The sequence below is a fragment of the Alexandromys fortis genome, unplaced genomic scaffold, assembly GCF_014885135.2.
Source record: "Alexandromys fortis isolate MF-2015 unplaced genomic scaffold, M_Fortis_MF-2015_v1.1 scaffold_108, whole genome shotgun sequence".
In the NCBI taxonomy this organism is placed as follows: domain Eukaryota; kingdom Metazoa; phylum Chordata; class Mammalia; order Rodentia; family Cricetidae; genus Alexandromys; species Alexandromys fortis.
Window position 1 is genome coordinate 31,486 of NW_026067994.1, and position 21,466 is coordinate 52,951.

The following is a 21,466-nucleotide window of genomic DNA, read 5'->3' on the forward strand; positions in this document are numbered from 1 at the left end:
CCCACGCGAGGACAAGTGAGATACAGAGGTCGAAGGGAAGCGCGTGTTCTGGGGCCCGGAGCCTCTGGAGTATGAACGAGGACTCCACTATTTTGTGGTAAGAGAAGAGGACATAGCTATCCGCAGGGTTGCGGGCAGGGAGGGGTGGCCCCTTTAGCAGCACTGGCTTTAAGCGAGGACAGAGGAAGACACGGCTGGGAAAAGCGGCCGAGGGACTCCTGGGCCGCAGGAGGAGGTGACGCGCGCCGGCCGTGCTGCGCGTGCACATACACGCGCGCACCCCCGTACACACACCTGGAGCTTGGGGGATGGGGAGAGAAGAGCAGACGCGAGTGTCTTAAAATAGAGAGCTAGCGTGGGGAGCGCTTGACTCGGACTGGCGGGAGGAGGTGAGCTGGAGCTGCCGGACCCTGGGTGCGCAGTTGAGCACCCAAGCCACACGGACGCGCAGGGGCGGGGTGGCGGCCGACGCCCCTCGGCTCGCGCTCCGCACCTGGCCCTGCAGGAAGTGCGCGCTGATTGACAGCTGCGGTGTCCCAAAAAGGCTGTAGTCAAAGATGCTGCTCCGCGGGTGGGTGTAGACGCAGCAGGCGCGCCCGTGCCCGCTCTGGTCCGCGCGCCTCACCTGCCCCCGGCGCCCCTCTGGCTGCGGAAGAGCGGGGCTCAAGCCCCAGCCCGCGTGCCAGCCCCCGCGGTCCGAGAAGAGTCGGCGGCACTCGCAGCACTCAGGTCGCCAGGCTCTAGTCCCGGCTCACCATGCATTGCCACGCGGAACTGAGGCTGAGCTCACCCGGCCAGCTCAAAGCAGCCAGGCGGCGCTACAAGACTTTCATGATCGATGAGATCCTCTCCAAGGAGACCTGCGACTACTTTGAGAAACTTTCCCTCTACTCTGTGTGCCCGTCGCTGGTGGTGCGACCCAAGCCTCTGCATTCTTGTACCGGTAAGAATCGCTGGGAGACAGTGGGCTGTGGTACTTTCTCCCTTGTGCGGTCGCCTCTGCTTTCCAACCCGAGAGCGAGAGGGACCAAGAGATTTCTTTCCTGCGTCCCTGCAAGGAGAACAGACCCGCCAACGGTGGACATTCAAAAGCGGAGCGCTTGCAACCCAGCCAGGGCAGGTACTGCTCCCTGGATGGGAGATAAGTTAGGACCAAGCAGCCCTGGCAGTGGGACGCCTCTGTAGTGCCCTTTCTTGTTTCGTGGAGAAAACACCCTTCTTCCTGGCACTATGGAGTTCCAATGAGAAACTTCAAAGCACTTGACCAGATTCAGTGCCTAGGTCGTCTCGCGCAGTGAGTTTGTCGGTTTCAACTTGAGCTTGGTGGTCGTACACTTAATGCCCGACTTCTTATGTCTTCTTTGTAATTTTACAAGTAAATCGGTTTCCTGGGCTTCAAAACTGAATTCACCGAACTTTACTTAAAATGATCTCCCTCTGGGGAAGCAGTTTTGGACTATGCTGAGTTTTGACATAGGCAGGGGACCAAACCCTTGTTTGGTTTTAAGGGACTAAAACCAAAACTAGTAACAGTAAAAGCATCCCTCCAACCTGGTTTCCTCTCGCCACAAAAACTAGACCAATAGGAAAGAGACAGACTTTAGTAACAATATTGAAAAAGTAGGTCTGTAGGAAACCAATCAAAAGACGTTTAAAACACTTTGAGTGTAGTGAGAGAAACTCCCGGGGTTCAGACTCACTTGGCATGGTGGGGATTCAGGGATTTGTGGTGTAGATACAAAACCCGTGGGAGTAGCTAAAAAAAAAAAGTTAAAGAAAAAAATTCTTTTAAAAAGAAGTTCTTGACCATGCTTCCCATTAGAAACAAACATTTAGTGCTTCTAAAGCAGAGGGGCCTTGGCGCTGTGCTTGTTGTATGACTGCCATGAAGTAAGTTCAAGAAACTATACTTTGAACAATAAAAGTGTGTGCTAGCTGTGTTCTCAAAGGCTTTCTTACGGGAGTTGTTGGGATAAAAGTCTGCTAAACATAGTGCTTGGGATCCCATTTCTCCTTTGCTCCTCTGACAGTCCTGCTAAACCTGTCACCAAACCGAGAATAAATACAGCAAGGATTTTCCAAAAGCAAGATATTCCTACATTTTTTGGCCAAGAAATGAATATTACACATTTTGTCAGCAAGGCAGAGTTAGATCCTATGTCCCCAACAAGCCTTATAATACTGGATGTTACAAACAAGGAAATAAGTAAGATTCACAAAAGAGAGTTTAGAGACACAGGAGAGACCCGTCATGTAACATCTTTACTTTCGTGTGTCTGCAGTATGTGGTGCCTCCCATGAAAGTAGTCTCTGGATATACTGGGTAGGGAGAAGGAGGCTCAGTCTTCTTTCGAGAACATCTATTTGCTACAGTAATGCAAATGCCATCAAGGATTTGTTTCTGTGGTAAATCCTAGTGCACCCTGTTCAGTCATTGCCCAGGAGAGAGACTCCGGGAGGAAAACACAATTCCTGAGGACCTAGGGGTCCTTTAGTACCTGCTGACTTTCACGGACTCTGCCATAATTCCAAGGCAACTTTTCATGGCTTGTAGGAGTCACAGAACTGGGTCATGAAAAAAAAATGCTGGAAAAACAGAGGGAGAAAAAGGCCCAGAAAATTGTCATGCAGTCATCTAGGCTGCGTGATTTATTGAACCTTGTGTGGGAAATAAAACAGACAAAATGTAATGATTCAAAGGCAGTTTCGTGAGTGTTAAAAGTGGGTTGTCAGGCATGGCAGGCTAGTCCTGTGCTCCTAGAAGTTCCTTAATGGTTTGCGGCAGAAAGGGTTATTGGCAGTGACTTTCTTCCTCTGGATTGTTTCTTTCAAAATGCGCCTCGATTTTTCTCTAGTTGAGACTTAAAATATAGAAAGTAGGATTTGCTAGTGGAATTAAACTCGTAAAACCTAGCTACAACAATTCATGCTTTCAGATCGTAAGCCTTGAGCGGGTTTACGATTTCAGCGGAAGCCTTGTGTGTAAGATCATGGGAAGCCCATTAGTGACTTCTCTGGGGTCTCATGCTTCCAAAGCCTTTTTATACTTCTTAACTGTCAAATGTCAAAATCTCAGCTAGGATAAGTACAACCTTTTAAAAATGAATTAAAAATAGAAATCATAGGCTGCTGGTATCTATAATGAAACAGTAACTCTTTTTTTTTTCTGGATAGAGACAGATATTTAGCAGATGTGGCAGGAGCAATGTACAAGAAATTCAAAGTAAGTGAAAATTTATACTGAAATTAAAGTTACCAAATTTTCTCATCTTAGTTTGCCTATGTCCACCAGCTTAAGTCACTGCAACAGAAGTGAACTTTGTCAGGCAAACTACTGAAAACCAAGACTAAAAAAATTTTTCACAATTGACTTACCAGCATGTCTAATAACCACACAGGACAGGGGCAGAACAAAAGCCGCGTTTAAAAGACTTCTGCCTAATTAAGCAGTCCGTGTTGCTAGATTTGGTAATCCAAGTTGCGGCGCGTGATATCAGATCTCCGGCAGATGAGTATGCATTTACGAGAACAGAAGAATGGAAGGCTTTTTCATTAGGCAGATAATCGCCTGGAAGTAATTGATTACTAAACATTTTACTCTTGATGGGGTACTCATCATCAAGAAGTATTGTTTAACAGGCCCTCTATTGAAAACACAATAATTATCCTCTTTGGGAGTTGTCTCTAAATGTTTTCCAGTAGTTCCCCCTAAATCACCTTTCTAGATCCCGAGGAGAGTCCTTCTCTTTAAGCCAAACTAAAGAAAAGTTTATCATTAAATTACAAAAGAAAACAAAATCTAATGAGAAGCTCCATTTAAACAAAGTTTGCTGTTCACATTGTCAGCGAGGTATAGAATATTTTTGACTTAAGGCGTATGTGACCTGTAGGTTTTATGTTTAAATCTGCTGGCAGCAATCCTCACACAGAATCAAATATATTGCCAGCTGGAAGTCAGTGATCATCTCTCAAATGTTAGAATGGAGACGATGATCGAAAGTTTACCCAAACAAGGTACACTTTATGATTTCATAAATACAGTATACCTTCTCGGGTATGTTGTTGCTGTCTGTTTTGGATCAGGATGAACTGTCATTGGTGGAAAGTCATTTGGATAAGATTGGTCCCTCACAGTGGACTAGATTGTGAAGTCGTTGGCACTGGAACTTTTGAAAGCGTTGCCTCTGTGTTTAAATCTTTAGAGACAGTCGGAGTTTCTAAGTCTGAGGAACGTTCAGGGAAAACAGGTAACTTCTTCCACAAACACAAACATGCAACAGCTCACCCTGAGGGTTTTCCTGTGAGGTGATTGATAAACACACCTACGGGATTAATCACTTATAATTTATTGTTGCTATTTAGAATGAGCTTACATTTCCACTTGCTCATCTTGGGGAGGAGCTTACCGGTATTTGGACACTTTGAGACTTGCGACTTTCAATTATTCTGGTACAATCTGTAGTCTAGCTCCTTCCCCCTTATTGGGCAGGATGGTTCTGCTGAATCTATTCATGACCTTTAGAGTTGATCCTTTAGGTCTGGCCATGACTTTGGAGCTGGCAGGGGTCGAGAGGTCAGTCCATCCAAGTGGAAGAAGATAGATTCATTGATTTTTTTTTTTCAGAGTCACAGCATCACAGTGGTGTTTTGACATAGTTCAATCCACCTTTTACGCAGTTGTCCTTGTCAGGATTCTCAGAAATCAGGAAGACTGTTGTATCTTGGTTACACACCCTGGATAAACTCGTGCAGTCGCACCCAGAGGCCAGTCAACCAATCAAAAGGGACATTTGGGACAGGGTGATTATCTTAGGAGGTGGCATTGAGAACATTTTATCCTCTGGTGGGTCCGTGAGAAGCAAGTTCTTTGGGGTGGTGTCCTTGTGCACACTTACCACAAAGACCAGGTTGTCACGCCGGTGAAGAGTTATCCGAGGCCCAGACTTGCACGACTCTGTTAGAGAGCCAGCAAGGGCTTCATGAGTTTCCTTCCACTGATTCCCCGAACCTCAGGTCTTTCAGCTGGAGACCAAATCCAGTAGCGTTTTGGGAACTTGAGAACTGGGCCCTGGAATGTTGATGGAGAAACGTAAACCAGGATCTGGGAAAATGATCATTATCAGTGCTGCCAAAGGCAAGCAGACTTTTATTAGCAATTACTCACGCCAGTTTCTCTATTCCCATTTGAAGGGAGAACACATTGAGGGACCGCGTCGGGGGCATCAGGGTCAGAATACATTTGCAGAGCAGCTGTTGACTCACCCACCACCTCTTAAGTTTTCTGATTTCTCTTCAAAGAAATTATATTGAGATGCTGAGGGGTTCCTTAGGAATTGGCTCTAAGAGCTTATGAATTGTTTCCTAGCAGTTTCTGTTGCTGCTGATTTTTCTAATTGCAGATGGAAAAAGGATTAGAAATTTTGTGCAGACTTAAAGTGCCTCTTCCAATGTCCTTTATAACATTGAATTTGATAATTTAATTAAACAAATATTTATATTTGCTTAGAATACCCAGACAGACAGGCTCACTTATAAGGCCTGTTGCATATATCATTCAGGCTATTTATTCTTTGAGATGGAGACTGAATTTATAATGCAAATAAAGACAGACAGTATAAAACTAATTTTAGCACATTGTAGGTTTTCCATTGGTCTGTATGAGAAGCAGTAAGAACTGAAATGGTTGTTTAAATTGTAAAGAGAGATTAGAAAGAAAAAAAAGGAAGATAAAAGAGAAAGAGTGGATTTCTGTGAAGTCTCGAGGCTGCTCAGGTTCAACCTTATGCCACAGGATAGCTTAGAGTATAGACCAAATCAAGGTGACTTCTGAGATCACTGTCCACAGACAATAAACAGGTAACATTGATTACTTAGATTCACGCTTGGCACCTTAAGTGGAGTCCCCTGGAACGTGGGACTCCATCATCGTCATTCATGGCAGAAGGTAAGCAGCTGGAGAAATGTCATACTCCAAACATCTTGAAAGTCTGTTTCTCCTTCGGAAGAGGAGGGCTTAGCGCTGCAAGCTTGGAAGGCTGCAGGCAAAGGCACAAACGAAAAGCAAAGCAGGTCAGATGTCCCGAGCTTCCCTTGCTGTACCCTGCCTGTTGGCTTGTGTGGGAGCCGTCGAGCCAGCTCTCCCATTTTGCCATTGTCCCTTCCTGGAGTAAATTTTGTGGCTTCATGGCTGAGCTAGTTTGCCAGCTCTTAACTGGAATATGATTGAAGGGTTTGGATGCGAGAATTTGGGTGATAGGGGATGTGCACATCTTTTAGGAAGCACTTGCGTGGCACTTCTGTTGGGTGGAAGAGCGATCTCCAGCGTGTCTCGAGATGGGTTCATATTTGGATTAGCCAACATCCTTCTTCCCACCCAGGAACTTGACAAAGCCACAGGTGCTCACTGAGAGTTCACAGAGCATTCTGCGGCAAGACACACGTCTACTGCAAGCTGTAGGGCAGGAAAGAGAGGACCGAGGGTTAAGGGAATTCTCAGGGGGCCTACACGCCAGTGCCTGCTATTTTAGCCGCCAGAGAGCTGCAAACGGTGTCTCTCACAGCAAGTGTGGCATATATGGAATCAGCATTAGGAATCATTACTGATGAGGTTCTGATCTGGACCTTACACACACTTCATGGCATTAACAAAATAAACACTCTCCAGGAGAGTGTTCACTTGTTTTTTTTTTTTAAACAGAATGTCTTTGTAAATTCTCAGGATTTAATTTATTTTTATTGCAATTTAATAATAGTTAGAAAAAAAGTCTTGTTAAAATAAGTGCTCTAAATAAAAACACAGTTAATTTTCCATTACAGTGTCTAATTACTCATCCTTGCTAGAGCATTTTATATGGCAGTTTAAGTTCTTGAAAGTGGAAACTTGGCACTCATGTGAGGAAGAAAGCCTTGCACCTAGATAGTTCCAGAAGGCCGCCTAATTATATTTGGGCCGCAGTTGAGCCCCGAGTCAACTCTGGAGAGGAGAGAGAACCTCGGAGTGTAGTTGCCGAGGAGTTTCTGGGCTCTGAGTGCCAGCTCAAATCGATTGCAGGGGTTAGGAATCATGAACTTCAGAGGCTATGAAAACATATCTGAGGAGGCCCTGCCAATCAATCACCAGCGGGTGCTGATGTCAGGACTATGCCATAGGTGTAGCATGCAGCTCTATGTATTTCCTGACTCTACCAGTTAAGATTGCAAAGACGAGCGCAGCTGTTCCCAAAGGAAAGGTCAGATGCAAGTGAAGCGAGTCCAGAGGCGATTGATCACAGGATACTGAATATGGCAGAGTCCAGAGGCGATTGATCACAGGACACTGAATATGGCAGAGTCCAGAGGCGATTGATCACAGGACACTGAATATGGCAGAGTCCAGAGGCGATTGATCACAGGACACTGAATATGGCAGAGTCCAGAGGCGATTGATCACAGGACACTGAATATGGCATGAATAAAAGAAAAGCACACATCTTTTTTTTTTTTTTTTTAATTAGGTCTCACTACTTATTCTGTGTTAGATTGGAATTCACTGTGTAGTTCAAGGCCATATCTAATTTGCAATGCTACGATCTCAGCCTCCTGAGTGAGGGAAGGCAGATATGTGCCACTATGCCTGCTCAGTATACTTTGTTTGAGACAGGGTCTCACTATGTAGCCCTGGCCCCGGCTGGAACTCCATTTGTAGACCAGGCTGACCTTAAACTCACAGAGATCTGCCTGCCTCTGCCTCCAAAGTGCTGGGATTCAAGGTGTGTGCTACCATGCCCGGATTCAATATACTTTTGATTATTCCTTTTATTACATGTGACTTAGTTTTTCGGTAAATGCTATGATTTGTTCTTTCCCTTTGCACACGCAAGATCACTGTGTTGGCCCTGTGGGGGAGTGGAGTGACCTTGGGAATAGTGACATTTATGAAGGCCTGGTTGTGTGTCCACTCCAGGAAATTCTTGGGCATGGCAAGTCCCTGTCAGCCTCCACCACCCTGTTTTTCAAGAATTCCCTTTAATCTGTGACAAAACAATCGCTGAGATTCAAGATAATGATCCTGTCACAAACAAAGTGGCAGTCACGTGTGTATTGATTGAGGTTTAGTTTACGTAATACCTTGTCTTGCTGACTGTACTTTTCCTAAATGGACACTAGAAACAGACAGTATAGCCTCTTCTCTTGCTGATTGAGCAAGAGGGATCGCAAAGAATCTGCTCTCTGAGTCTGGCAGTAATCAATCATCCAGACCAGACTGTAAACTTGGGAGAAGTGGCAGAAAGACTTTATGTTTCGAGCCTCCTTGTTCACATGCATAACCATAATCGTATGGGGATGTGTCCGTCTTCTCCTTCCACCACGTGAGCCCAAGCAATCAAACTCAACGTTGTCAGGTTTGGCGGCAAGCACCTTTACCTACTAAGCCGTCTAGCTGGCCCAGTAATTTTTTTTAAAAATCAACTGATATGTTATAGCGCTGGAATAAATGCTTTTTAAGTCAGTTCTACAGCATCCCTGAGAGGGGGCACTGTTACCTTCATTTGCTAGTGAGGAACTCAGGAAGTTAAGTCCGGTTAATGGTCTAGATGGCCAGTAAAATGCAGAGATGCTCAGCTGTGTCAGGAGAATGTAATGGGATGTTGTCTTACAGCCACCAGGTAGGCAGAGCAGAGGGTCTGACAGTCTTAGTCAAGGATGGAGATGTAAAGAAGTAGACCTTCTCAAATCCCAGACAGACACTGATGATTAGGGTGTTACTTAGTTAGTCTAATTACATTTTTTTGTGGTGGTATCAAATTTGGGACTTTGTTAGGGCCGAGTCAGGATGCCAGTCTGAGTTAGATTACTACAAAAAGCAGTTGGCAACTCCTGGTAATGCCACAGATGTGAGCACCCTGCAGTGCAGTGCCTCGAGGGGTCCTGGCAGATGTGTACCAGGGCACGCATAACTGTTCATTTCCATGCTTTTTAGATTAGGGAAAACTAAAACAAACAAACAAACAAATAACCCAACTGTCCTTTCTGGGAATAAAATAACATGTGTTGTAATCATGCAATAAACTTTATGTAGTAATTAAAATAAATGAACGAAATGTGCTTGTTTCAACATGGATCATTTTTGGAAATAAAAATCCTGGGGATGAACAAGCTGTGGATTGGTGTGTAGAGTCTGCTACAGTTTATAGAGTGACCGAAAACATTCGGGGCAGTACAGGATATTAGTGGGTGGGAGGAGGGCGGTGGGGAGATCTACCCACCAGTTTTTATTTTTTTATGTAATTGTTTGCCATTTAAAAAGACCTACTGTGACTCAGTCTAAGCATTACAAATCTGTCACTTGGTTGTGGGTACACAGATGTTCATGATATTACTCTTTGCACTTCTGGGTATAGTTGAAACTTTTCATAACGTAAACATTGAAAAGCGATAGGGTATGGGACCACACATATCCGTGAAACTCCTAATCTTGTGGAACTTTTGATGGCTTTCTCAATAGCTTTTCCATCCCAAGATAAAAGCTTTTAAATACAGAGCTTGTCGACAGTTTCACAGTGGGGACACAAGGTCAATTTATAATTAGATACACGAACAGCTCATACTACACAGCCACTGTGACTTTTGAAGCTGGATTTGAGGTCTTGCCCACCTTCCTAGCCTGGTTGACAATGTTGTTTCTCTCCAGGGTAACTGCTGTACCCCATCAATGCTTTGGCATGCGAGCAAAGAAACTCTGAACTTCTGAAGGAATTATTAGAACTCTTAACTCTTAATTACTGTTCTCTGCTAATATGTGTTGATAATTATGTAAGTCTGAGTTATTGGGATTTCTTATTGTTAGCAATGCTTAAAGACACAACAAACCGCCTCTGCTTTGCAGCCTACTTTTATAAATATTTGCTGATATGGTGACGTACTACCCTTGACTTTTGGTCAGGTTTTCACTGGTACTGATATTTTGATTTACAAGAATTGTCTATGATAGTTGAGATTAAATTTCAAAGAATATAATGTTAAATTATAGTTTCTTTGGCAATGGAGGATAAGTCTATTTGTATGTCATCTTAAAACTTCTTTATATTTTGTAACTATGATTTAATTTAAAAACTGCTCAGTGTGTGGTGTGAGGGATTGTTGGAAGGGATGAAGGTTACCATGGCGATCTCCAGAGAGATGTCTGTTACCAGTAATAAGTGGTCATCTTGTTGTTAGAGGTGCTAATCTCAACCACATTATTCTGTAATGGCAGCCATAGTGGCAGATGCTTTATTCAGCTCTTCTAGCAGTCTAGACGTTTTAATTATCATTGCATGGTACGTCTAATTTAGAAATACTGCTTTTAGGCCTTTGGGTAAAAAAAAAAAAAAAAAAAAACAAACATAAAGCTTCTGTGAGCTTTGCCCTCCTTTATGTGAAGCCATTAGTACAGTTGAATTTGCCAAAGCATCCCCCACTCCCCAGATGATGCCTTTATGCCCAAATAAATGTATGAGCAAAGATACAGCTAACATCTCCCAGCATGGGAAGAAGGGTGAGAACAGATCAATAAGATGTTGACAGGGGCATCGTTCTTACATAAATATAGTATGTTGCTACAATTGTTCTATTTTATTACTATCAGTCACATACTATAGTATATATATGTATAAAGTATATATGTATACAGTATATATAGTGTATAGTATATATGTATATAGTATATATGTATACAGTATATATAGTGTATAGTATATATATGTATATATACTATAGTAGGTGACTGATAGTAATAAATACATATATATATACATATATAAATACATATATATATATGCCAACAGAATACAGAGGAATTGGTATTAGTTTCGCTTTCATACATCCATGGAGGGTACTGAAACACGTCATCTTTGGGGTAAGGATAAGGGTTGCTGAATCCAAAGAACTTCCATGCAGCCGCGTGAAGGTCTATGAGAAAATCACAGGCCTGTAAAGGTGGTTCAGTGATTGGGAGTACTCGTTGCTCTTTGAGAGAACCATAGTTCTGTTCAGTACCCACATCTAGCTGCTCACAACTTCCTGTACCTCAAGCTCCAGGGGATCCAATGCCCTCTTCTGGCCTCCTTAGACATCTTCACCCCCACAAAATGCATATAAAGGAAAATAAAATAAATCTAAGAAGGTACTGCTTAAGCTGGGTGTGGTGGTGAATGCCCTTAATCATAGCAGTCAGGAAGCATAGGCAGGTGGATCTCTGAGTTTTAGACTAGCCAGGTCTACACAGCAAGATCCCGCCTACTCAAGGCTACTCTGTGTGAAAAAACAAATTATCAAATAAAAAAGGAAACTACTTGAGACAAAGAGTTAAGAATCAGGATATTCAGGGAATGGTGAATGCATGGGCAAACTGGGGGGAAGAAAAGGAATTTTATCTACATTACTTCTTTTTTTCATGATTAAAACTGTTTTATTGAGCATGGCGGTGGTGGCACATAACTTTAATCCCAGCACTCGGGAGACAGAGGCAGGTGGATCTCTGTGAGTTTGAGGCCTGGTCTACAAAGCAAGTTTCAGGACAGGCTCCAGAGCTACACTGAGAAACCCTGTCTCAAAAAACCAAGAAAAGAAAAAAGAAAAAAAAACCTCTTTTTATTGAAAAAAAAATTGCTTTTCCTGGATATCATCATGGTAGCTCATGAGTGCTCTTAGCACATTTGAGGGCTGTACCTACTGAAAGTTTATTTCCCAGGTTGCCTGTTCAGATCACAGCATGACAGATCACCTTGCCAGAGGGTTAGCCTTGTGTTTTCCTACTGGAATATTATGTCTTTGATGCTTGTAGCAATTAACCGAAACAGAATGTGTTTTGCTGTTTAAGGTGTTGAGGATACAAAGGCAGCTGTGTGGCAGGCTCTGCGCTAAGAACTTGTAGATGTAAGGGCAGTTAGCCTAAGTGGAGACCCTGTATGAAATGGTTCCCATCACTGCTTATGGAAGTGAGGAGAAGATGGCAGAGTTGAGATTAGACCATGCGTCTCTTTCAAGGGAGAGTTGCATACTTCATGTGGTTATTAGGCTTGTAAATTAGAATTCAAATCTGTCCGCCGTTAGGCAGGCTTCATGATATGTATTTGTGTATGTGTGTATTTATAATATACACAGCAAAGTCCAAAGTTTTCCCTGTGATCGAGGTTTTCAGTGATTCCAGAAAAATCCCAGGAGGCAGTGGGTTTTGGGGTGGGAAATGAAGTGATCTGGTCATCAGGAGGTTTCCGATCTGCTGCCATCAGTTTCTGTGACTCACTTGTTGCTGGGTGACATTCGCTGAGTCTCTCTCGGGCATCACTGAGCTGTGATTCACTGAGTAAGGCTGCTCACAGAAGAACCAGGGTGGAATCTGTGTTCGTTCATTGTCATAAGCTGGGTAGGAAATGCTTAACTGCTCAGACCCAGTCTCCACATAGTTCCACAAGCAGGTGGGGTGTACTGGGATAATCCAATCCATCATGTAGTCTATCGTGAGCAAAACCTGCAGTGGAGGCATGCCGTGTACAGGTTTTGAGTTTGACAGCCCTGGGTTTGTATTTTATTGTCTGTGTGACCTGTCTGCAAACCACGTAACCTCTCTGACACTCTATTTCCTCATCTGTAAAATAGAGATAATAATGACTACACAATAGGGTTAGTTGTTCAAGTTAAATAAGATAAGTGTTTATAAAGCTATTAAGCATAGTTCCTGGAAACAAAGCACTCGGTAATTGATAGCTTGTATTAAAAATAATTATCCTATAAAAAGAATGTCTTCTCAGTTGATTGAGGCACAGCCCTTTAGGGAAAGATTACCATTATTTATGAATTAAACTCAAGCAAAATTAACTCTCTCTCTCAAAAACCTCCACTTTACTCTGTGCACCCTCCTGGGTGACATCATGCCTTTTAGGGCCTCGTGGGTGGTCTGTGTGAAGTGTTTGAGTTCAGGTCTTCCTGGATAGGTTTGCTTCATTCCTCCCACCTTCCTGTGTTACAATGGGAGCTCAGAGTTTCGGAAAGTTAAATGAGCGGCACACACAGGTCAACCCTGCCGCCTCACAGAATGAGCTCTGTGACTTTCTTTTCCATAGGAGTGGCTTCGGATTAATTACCCATAGGAAATGTTTTGCCACGGGTGTTAGAGACTCCAGGACTGTACTAGGAAAGGAGAGGAACCCCTCAAAGAGTCTGATTTCTTTTCTTCCCAAGAGTAGAGTTCAGGGGTCGTCTTTTGGAGGAGAGCAGGAGTTTGTGTTCTTTTATATCAGAATCCCGAGGCGGAAATCTCTTGACGGAAACATTTGCTAACTGGACAGGATGGAAGAAAGTAACAGTTTGAGGGTGACTTGCGCGTTCCGGGTTTATTTCTGGGTCTGCGATTTGGGGTGCATTCTACACGAAGCCCCTATTTTATAATTTCCCGAATTGTTGGTGAATGCTTTGGTGATCGTCTAAGTGGTCATGGTGGATGATCATTGTGTTGAAGGACTGCCTAGATTAAGAGTCCTGCATGGCTCTTTCTGGAATCGTGTCTCTGAGGATCACTGGTATCTTAAAACGTCTAGAATCTGCTGGTGATACTTCATTTGGTGATTCCCTGCGGCATGAGAAAAGTCCCCTGACAAGCAGTTCTGACTCCTGTGGCACAAAGGGAACACAGGGCAGTACAACTGTCCAACCGCTCAAATGCTGTGTCCTATAAACAAGACCTAGTGTCCTCTTCCACGTTCACGGCGCTGGGGGCTAGGGGCAGGATAAGATAGCATGGGTGTGCCACCATAGGGTGGTGTTTGTGAGCAGGGCGGTCATGTCTCTGGTGGACTTTCAGCCGTAGGCTGAGTTTTGACTAGGTGCGACAGGATGCAGCTGAGCTTAAGGATCTTCAGCAGCTTGTTGAAAATATTCTGTGAGACTGTGGATCCAGACAAAGTGTGTGTGTGTGTGTGTGTGTTCTCGTGGGAGTACAGTAGGCAGGAATGGGGAGGGGGCGAACGAGGAATGCCGGCAAATGAGGAATGAGAAGTTAGACATGAGGAAGCTGGCCAGTGGACTGCAGCTGGTTCTGGTTCCCGCGGTGCTTGCTCAGCACCTGCTGTCCTCAGGAGACAAACAAATGCTAACGACAAGCCTGGAACACTGTCTTTGGAGACAGCCCTGTGCATACGTGCTCCTCTCGGAGGCGTTCCTGCCCGCTCACGGCAGCCGGGATTTCTGATGGGGCAACAGCCTGCTCGGTCACACATGTAGCCTAATTACTGCACACATTAATGATGTGTTAAAAAGGGTCATCATCCTGGCTCACCAGAGATCCTCAGGACTGGATTCTAACCCAGCCACGGGAGTCAGACAGTGCCACACAGGAAACCGGGTGCTTGGTGCGCACAGACAGTGCGTAAGCAGAGATCAAGGTGGAAACTCTGCCAAAACCACCTTTCTTCCTGGGGTGGGGATGTAGCACGGTGGCAGAGTGCTTGCCTACCATTTGTGAAGCCCTGGGTTCCGTCTGTAGCACTGCACACAAACCAAACCAAAACAAACCAGTACTCCCCACCCCCATGCCTGGTTACTGTGGCCCTTCCCTCACGATAATGTCTGAATGCTTTTCGTTCTATTATTGATAAAAACAAGCCCCGCCTCCCCATTGTGTTAGGGAGGAATAAGGAAAATTAACTTAGCTCAGAAAAGATAGAAACATGAAAATCATATAGGAAGCTAAATGGTCTTTGTAAGTATATATATTACTGTGTGCTGTAGGCCGGCCAAATCTGGCCCACCATCTATTTTTTGATATTTATGAGCTAAGAATAGTTTTTCCATTTATAAATAGTCACAGAGATGTCAATAGAACATTTCACGATCTGTGAAATTTTCTGAAATTTGGCTGGTGCCCATACGTAGAAGCTTCACTAGAGCTTACGCATGCCCTCTGGTTTGTCTGCGTATTGGGCATCTCTCGCGGGGAGCGGTAGAGGCAGGGAGCTGTGACAGGTGTGCTAGCGTGGCTCACAAAAGCTTTAAGTATTTATTTTCCAGAAAAACTGCCAACCCTTGACAGAGGCTATTAGAAGAGGAGTTCCTAGTTGCGAAACAGGGCGGTTACTGATCCGCAGCATCTGATGTCATCTCCAGCCACACAAATAACTCTCTTCATCCATCGAGGTCCCTGGTGCTCTGTCATGCTCGGGTGTGTGAAGGGCTGAAGGTGAGAGCGTAGTGGGGATCTTTGCAAAGACTCTCAGAGACTGACCTCAGGCACGAGCTCTTAGGATGAGCTCCCCAATTTTTCTCGAAATGATTCTGTGCCGAGAGAACAGTCAAAAAATGCTTCCAATGAAGTGGGTGAGTTTCAACCACAATAAAGTGGTTGGAATTCATAAAATAATTTTAGGATTCCCTCTTTGCTGTCTCAACCCACAGTGTTTCTCCTGGAGCGAATCTGAGGGTGACAAGTGAGGACAGACTGAAGTATCAACATGACTGATGGTTTCAGCTTGAGAACCGGTGACGGTTCGTGTGCTTCTTAATTGGCTTGAACTTGTCACCCATCCCTAGACATAATATGAAATGCAAACAAAAGTCATGTAGTCATTTACCACAGCCCTGGCTGGAGAGAGAATTCACAACGGGGTGAGGCAGTTGACTGTGGTTGTCTGTCCTGCTGTGGAGTGGATGTCTCTCTGTCTCTCTGTGCCAAATGTCTGGGTCAGGAGCTCTCAAACCCTTCCAGGAAGGGCAAAGTGTGATGCTTACTCTAGCTCTTCCATGGCTCCCTTGCTTCCCTTTAGAAGGCTGACTCATGGGAGACAGCCTTTGAGCCAGACTCTTCAGGGAACAGGGTGTGTGACAGTAAGCTGGTTTTCCTTAGCTGTCTCTACCTTATAGGGTTAACCCAGACTCTAGAGTTGCCTCTACAGTATAGGGTTAATCTAGACTCCATAGCTGCCTCTGCATTATAGGGTTAACCCAGACTCTAGAGTTGCCTCTACCTTGTAGGGTTAACCTAGACTCTAGGCTGATTTAGCCCTTACCACTAAACAGGAGTTGGAGAGTCATAAGGTCAGTTATTCTCAGAGGAATACATTATTGATTTTGGTGGGTAGAATTCCACTAAGTACGGATTTTCTTTTTCAGTCTTAGGTGAAGTTCATAAAATGACAATGGTGACAAACACACATCGTAGCAAACACTTGCATATGCCTACCTTTTGACACCTGGATGTTCTACATCAGCTCCTTTATGTAATTCCTACCATAACTATGGTGGACTCAGGGTAACTCGCCTCATTTGATAGAGAAGGGATCACACGAGACCTCCCTCACCCTGAAGGAATAGGATGGAGGAGAAGATGAAGTAACTCTCCATGTTGGACAGGGTTACTCACATTGAGGACAATCCTGGGTTTCTGCCACGCTAATAAGGAAAGCCAAGCAACACTCCCAAACAGTATGGGTAAAGGGACAGAAGACAAATCCAAACCTTAACACACTGAGGGTACTGCTGCCCAATTTAGAACTTTGTTATCCAAAATAAAAATATATTTGAAAAAGTATGGTGCTGCGTAGAGAATAGTAAATCCTCAGACGTACATCTATTTTGGAATTTTCCTGTTTTTGAGTGGAACATTTTATTTATTTGTGTGTGTGTGTGTGTGTGTGTGTGTGCGTGCACACATGCATGCTCTTTAGCGTGCTATAGTGGAGGTGTGAAGGCCAGAGGATAGCTTGTTCTCTCCTCTGTGTGGATACTGGGGACTGAGCTCAGGTTGTCAGGCACATTTCCCAGCTGAGCTGTCCTGGAGACTCTTCTGCTCTTAATTTGATTGTTACTGATTTGATTTGTAAAATTTAGGATCTAAACTATCCCTAAAAAGGATTAAGACATCTTTTAATTTTTCTTCTTCTTTTAGAGAATTCAAATCTCATATGGCTGAAATCCTAGGAATGTATTTTATACCAAATTTGCAAAACAATTTTGTGTCGTGGATGTTGCTCCACTCTGACCCATCATGCTTTGCCAGTTAAGTACTGGTTAAGGATGCAGGTGACTAAATACATTTCCTATCACTGTTGCTTTGCTTTAAAGTTGAGTTGAGGGTGTGGTTCAGTGGTTGAGTGTGTGCTTAGCATGCACAAGGTCTTGGGTTCAATCCCAAGTCTGAACACACACACACATGTAAAATTATCAATAAAATACAAATAGAACATCAAGAATGACGATAAAATGAGCAATACTATGTCCATCAACCTGTTTGGAAAAGAGCATCTCTGCCTGATGCCTGTCCCTTTAGAGGTCACAGTGCCTCAGCTCTCTGCTACGGCTGCTTTCCTCTATAGCTTTGACATGTTTGTGTCCCTGTCATGTACTACTTTGCCTTGTTCACTTTGGGGTGTCACACCAGTGTAACTGAGCGTATCTTATGTGACTCCCCTTTTCACATACTATTTCCAAGGTTCCTCCTTGCTGTTGCTAGGGCAATAGTTCACGCATTTTCATTAAAGTGGACCGAGCATATAAACATGCCACACTGTGTCCTCACCTAACTGATGGACTTTTGGAATATTTCCTGTTCTTAGTGTTATACATACTGTTGCTTGAAACTTCTTGTCAAACTTTCCCCCAGCTCATTAACTTCAAGAGTCATTTAAATAAAATATTTCTTCTACAGTTCGTAGTTGCCAATGGCAATTATATCTGTCCTGTATACACAAAGATGTAGTTTTAATTTGGGGCACAGATTTACCAGTTGGTTTATAGGTTAAAATTATCCAGAATTGAATAATGATTTGTTTAATTTTCTTTTTTTTTCTTTTTCTTTTTTCTTTCTTTCTTTCTTTTTTTTTTTTTTTTTTTTGTGTGTGTGTGTGTTTCTCTGTAGCTTTGGAGCCTGCCTTGGAACTTGTTCTGTAGACCAGGCTGGTATTGAACTCACAGAGATTCACCCATTTCTGCCTCCTGAGTGCTGGGATTAAAGGTGTGTGCCATCACCTCCTGGTTTTTGTTTAATTTTCTAAAGTAAATCAAAACGTTTATGATTTAAAAAAACACCAAGAGATGTGTATTTAATAGTTAATATGTTTACATTTCATAAAATGAATAAATTTAACATATTAAATCGTGGTTGAATGTGAAACACTTTCTTCTGAAAACTAAATATTCAGTGAGCTTTTCCGTACCGGTCAACAGACAGCATTACTATATGTCCATTGGATGGTCTCTGCACCACTTGGTTATTAACAGACTGGAAAAGAAATTTTTATTTTTTCACTTTTTTTTTTTCAGTTAAAACAGTAAACCCTAAAACTATTCTGGAATAATCTCCACAGTTATGCAGATGCCCTGAGTTGGAGCAGACCCCGATTGATCCACCGTTCTGCTCAAACTGGAGAAGAGCAGGGCCCCCAGTAATGATGTCATTTAGTGAATGGAGTCCTGCTGTGTCTTTTAAATGTGGCTCCTCTAAAACAGCTCTGTGACTTCGTCGTTTCTTCTCCTGTCGAAAGCGACAGGCTTCTTTATACCTAAGTATTTGCCTCAATGCGAATTCATCCGAATATCTAATATTATTTTAAAAATACTAAGTCTCTAATACAGTCTTGACACTTGCAGGTGTGACGATTACACCAAGTTTTCTCCATGCTGGGCCTGCAGGGGTCTCACCTCGTCCCTGCTTCCTGCTGGTGACAATATTTCCATTGCTCTCTAACAATGGTTCCAGGCCAGCCCTGAGCATGAAGGCGCCTGTTGTGTCAACAGAGGCACAGGGCTCTCCAGACAGTTTGTCCACCTGCTGTGCTGTGCTGTGCCCTGTGGGGTGGGTGAAGTGGGGTGGGTAAGGCTTTCCTTCTTAAGGAAGATCCTCGGGAGTCCATTTGGATTAGCCTGAGTTGGTGGGAAGTGAGGGCCTCCGTTTAGGGCTGGGTGCGAAGCTTTTCATCTTCTTCACATCCCCTAGCCCTCCCTGTCACACCCCTGGGGCCACCTTCCACTGTGTCCCCATCCTGAAATAGCCATGGTTTAGCATGGAAGAAATGTGGTCCCTTAATCCCTCAGGAGCTGGTGCATTCTACATTTGCCAGGGGGTGGGCTTTGCCTTTCTGCTCCTTGAGGAGAAATCTCCACATGCTCAAAATCTATTTAATGAGACATTAGAGGAATGCAATCAGGCTTGGAGCTCGCTACCTCGGGCTCAGCTGTGGACAAAGCATTGCACCTCTGAAATAACTTTAAATAAGAAAATCAACATGTACTTCTTTAGATTTTGCATGAGAAAGCCAGAGAACAGAATGGCCAAGAGCCCAGGGGCCCTACCACCTGCGAGACCCCTGCTCCTGCAGCTTGAACTCGGGTGTCACCGCCTTTTTTGGTCCATTGTGTTAGTGACTTTCATTGCATCCTCTCTGCTAGGAAAGCTACGATTTCTTTGGGCAAAGGTCTACTTCTTAATCTTTTGTCTCTAGCATTCAGGATGCATTTTGGAACCTGGATGCTAAGACCTCTGTTTTCCTTGCTGTGCTGGGGGGACCAAGGGAAGAGCTGGCTTTGGCTAGGCAAGTACCCTCTCAGGGCTCGGTCCCCAGTCCTAACAGTGTGGACTTGAGCCTTAGTAAACTGCTGAGAATTATCTTTGCCTGATGATTCTTGGCCTTTGCTTTTTTACTGTGAACAACTCATCATTTTCCCTGCTCCTTCTGCCCGCGTGAACCTTTTCCAGGCTTGGGGGTCTTCTGATTCTACACATGCAGTTTTCATATGTTCCTCCTCCCAGCTTTTTTTTTTTTTTCTCTTTTGGACTAAGTACTTAAAATATGCAGCTGGAGTTGTTGTCTGGAATGTTCTGCTTCAACTTTAAAATCCTTAATATTTAAGGCCTTATTTATAGACATTAAAGTGTCTGCTGGCTGTGTGTGTGTGTGTATTTAAATTCTCTAAGTTCATTTTGATTGTATTTCATCCTGGGGGATAATAGTTCATTTCAAGTTAATCTACAAGACTAAAGTGTAGCCTCTTTGGGTGGATGTGGGGGAATGGGAGCGAAATGGCAGCTGTTAAGTGTGCATAGCAACTCTTCACAACAGCTTAAACATGAAAAAGAAGTCGGAGTAATAGAATATGCTGGAATTTGATGAGGACACTGAGAGCTGTGGGATGCGGGATTTGAACTTAGGGTTGTAGACAATAACTATGTCTCAGACCGGAATTCTTGAACCTTTGCCCCAGGGTGTCCTAGGAGAAAGGCTGGTGGAATTATCAGCAGAAACATTTACTCTTGGGGCTGTGCATGCTGCCTCTGCTCCTGGTCTACTCCTTTCTTCTTAAATTAAGCTTCTATGAGAAGGACAACGTAATTGGTGTCACCTTAGTGTTCTATAAAGAAGAACCACAGAACCCTTCAAAGGCTTTAGAGATAAGATTTACCAAGAAACAAGGAAAATAAAACCCTCATCACTTAATGTGCGTAACTGCAATTAAACACGTTTTTATGAGAGAGTCTGGTCTTTGCTGGCAGATAGTGGAAAATTCCCTGGGAAACTCATAGCATTTAAGAGTGCTAACCCACTTGGAAATGAAATTATTAGTGAGCTCATTAGCCTCTTTTAACTCTCAGGAAATTGTCTAAGCATTGCAGGGTTTTAAAAAACATTTATTCAAAAATCAAAGTTCTAACAAGTTAATAAAGAAGTTACAGTACAGACCGGCTTCCCTACTCGGAAACCTTTGACCAAATGGCACAGAACTCAAAGTTTTAGGAAGTGACAAAACACCAAGAGCTTAAGATTGTAGAGCAGTAATGGGGTTGGAGAAGTAGCTTTGAGGTTAAGAGCACTGGTTCTTCTGGAGGACCTGGGTTCAGTTCCTAGTGCTGATATCAGACGGCTTCAGCTCAGGGAAGCATCAGCTGCAGCAGCTTCAAAGGCCTTTTCTGGCCTCCAGGGCACCTATACTCATATAGACCACAAATACACACATAAATAATAATAATAATAAGTCATAAATATTTTAGATTTTGGATTTTGAGTTAGAGTTGCATAACTCATAAATTCTATGAAAATATTAAATCTGAAATACCAACATTTTGGATAAGGGACACTCAACCCATATCTACAAAAAAAAACTCCCACCCTTACTGAATTTGAATCCAGCTCCAAAATGATGGAGTGATCATACTTCTTGATTAAAACAGTGAAAAGCTAATGGCCTTTATTATTTCAACTGAAACTTAAAAAAATGTGCTTGCTCCTGACCCCCGCTGTGCAAGACGTGGGGATGGAGTATCAGCCTCTAAGACCTGCTATTTCTCTCATTAGTGGATCTGACGAAGCTGTGTCAGCGTCATCTGACAGATTCTGTGTTGGGAGGTGGAGGTGCTGAAGGGGCCCTGAAATCCCAGTGTGATTGGAACAGTTAGGGAAGACAGCCTTGAAGCTGAGCCTGCAGAGCAACCGGCTGGTTAAAAGGAGTGGTCCAGGAGAGGCAG

General features: G+C 43.6%; 1 protein-coding gene across 2 annotated transcripts in view; it reads left to right on the top strand.

Annotated features, from left to right (window-relative positions):
- Positions 1 to 260: 260 nt before the first annotated feature.
- Barx2 (BARX homeobox 2) overlaps positions 261 to 21,466 on the top strand; it is a 66,372-nt gene continuing 45,166 nt past the window's right edge. The window contains exons 1-2 of one of the 2 annotated variants that reach the window (XM_050160032.1): positions 261 to 943; positions 3,175 to 3,223. In XM_050160032.1, the coding sequence (XP_050015989.1) occupies positions 839 to 943; positions 3,175 to 3,223 (154 nt within the window). In that variant the 5' untranslated portion in view covers positions 261 to 838. The remainder of the gene's footprint in view (positions 944 to 3,174; positions 3,224 to 21,466) is intronic. The other variant, XM_050160030.1, reaches the window with a different exon arrangement.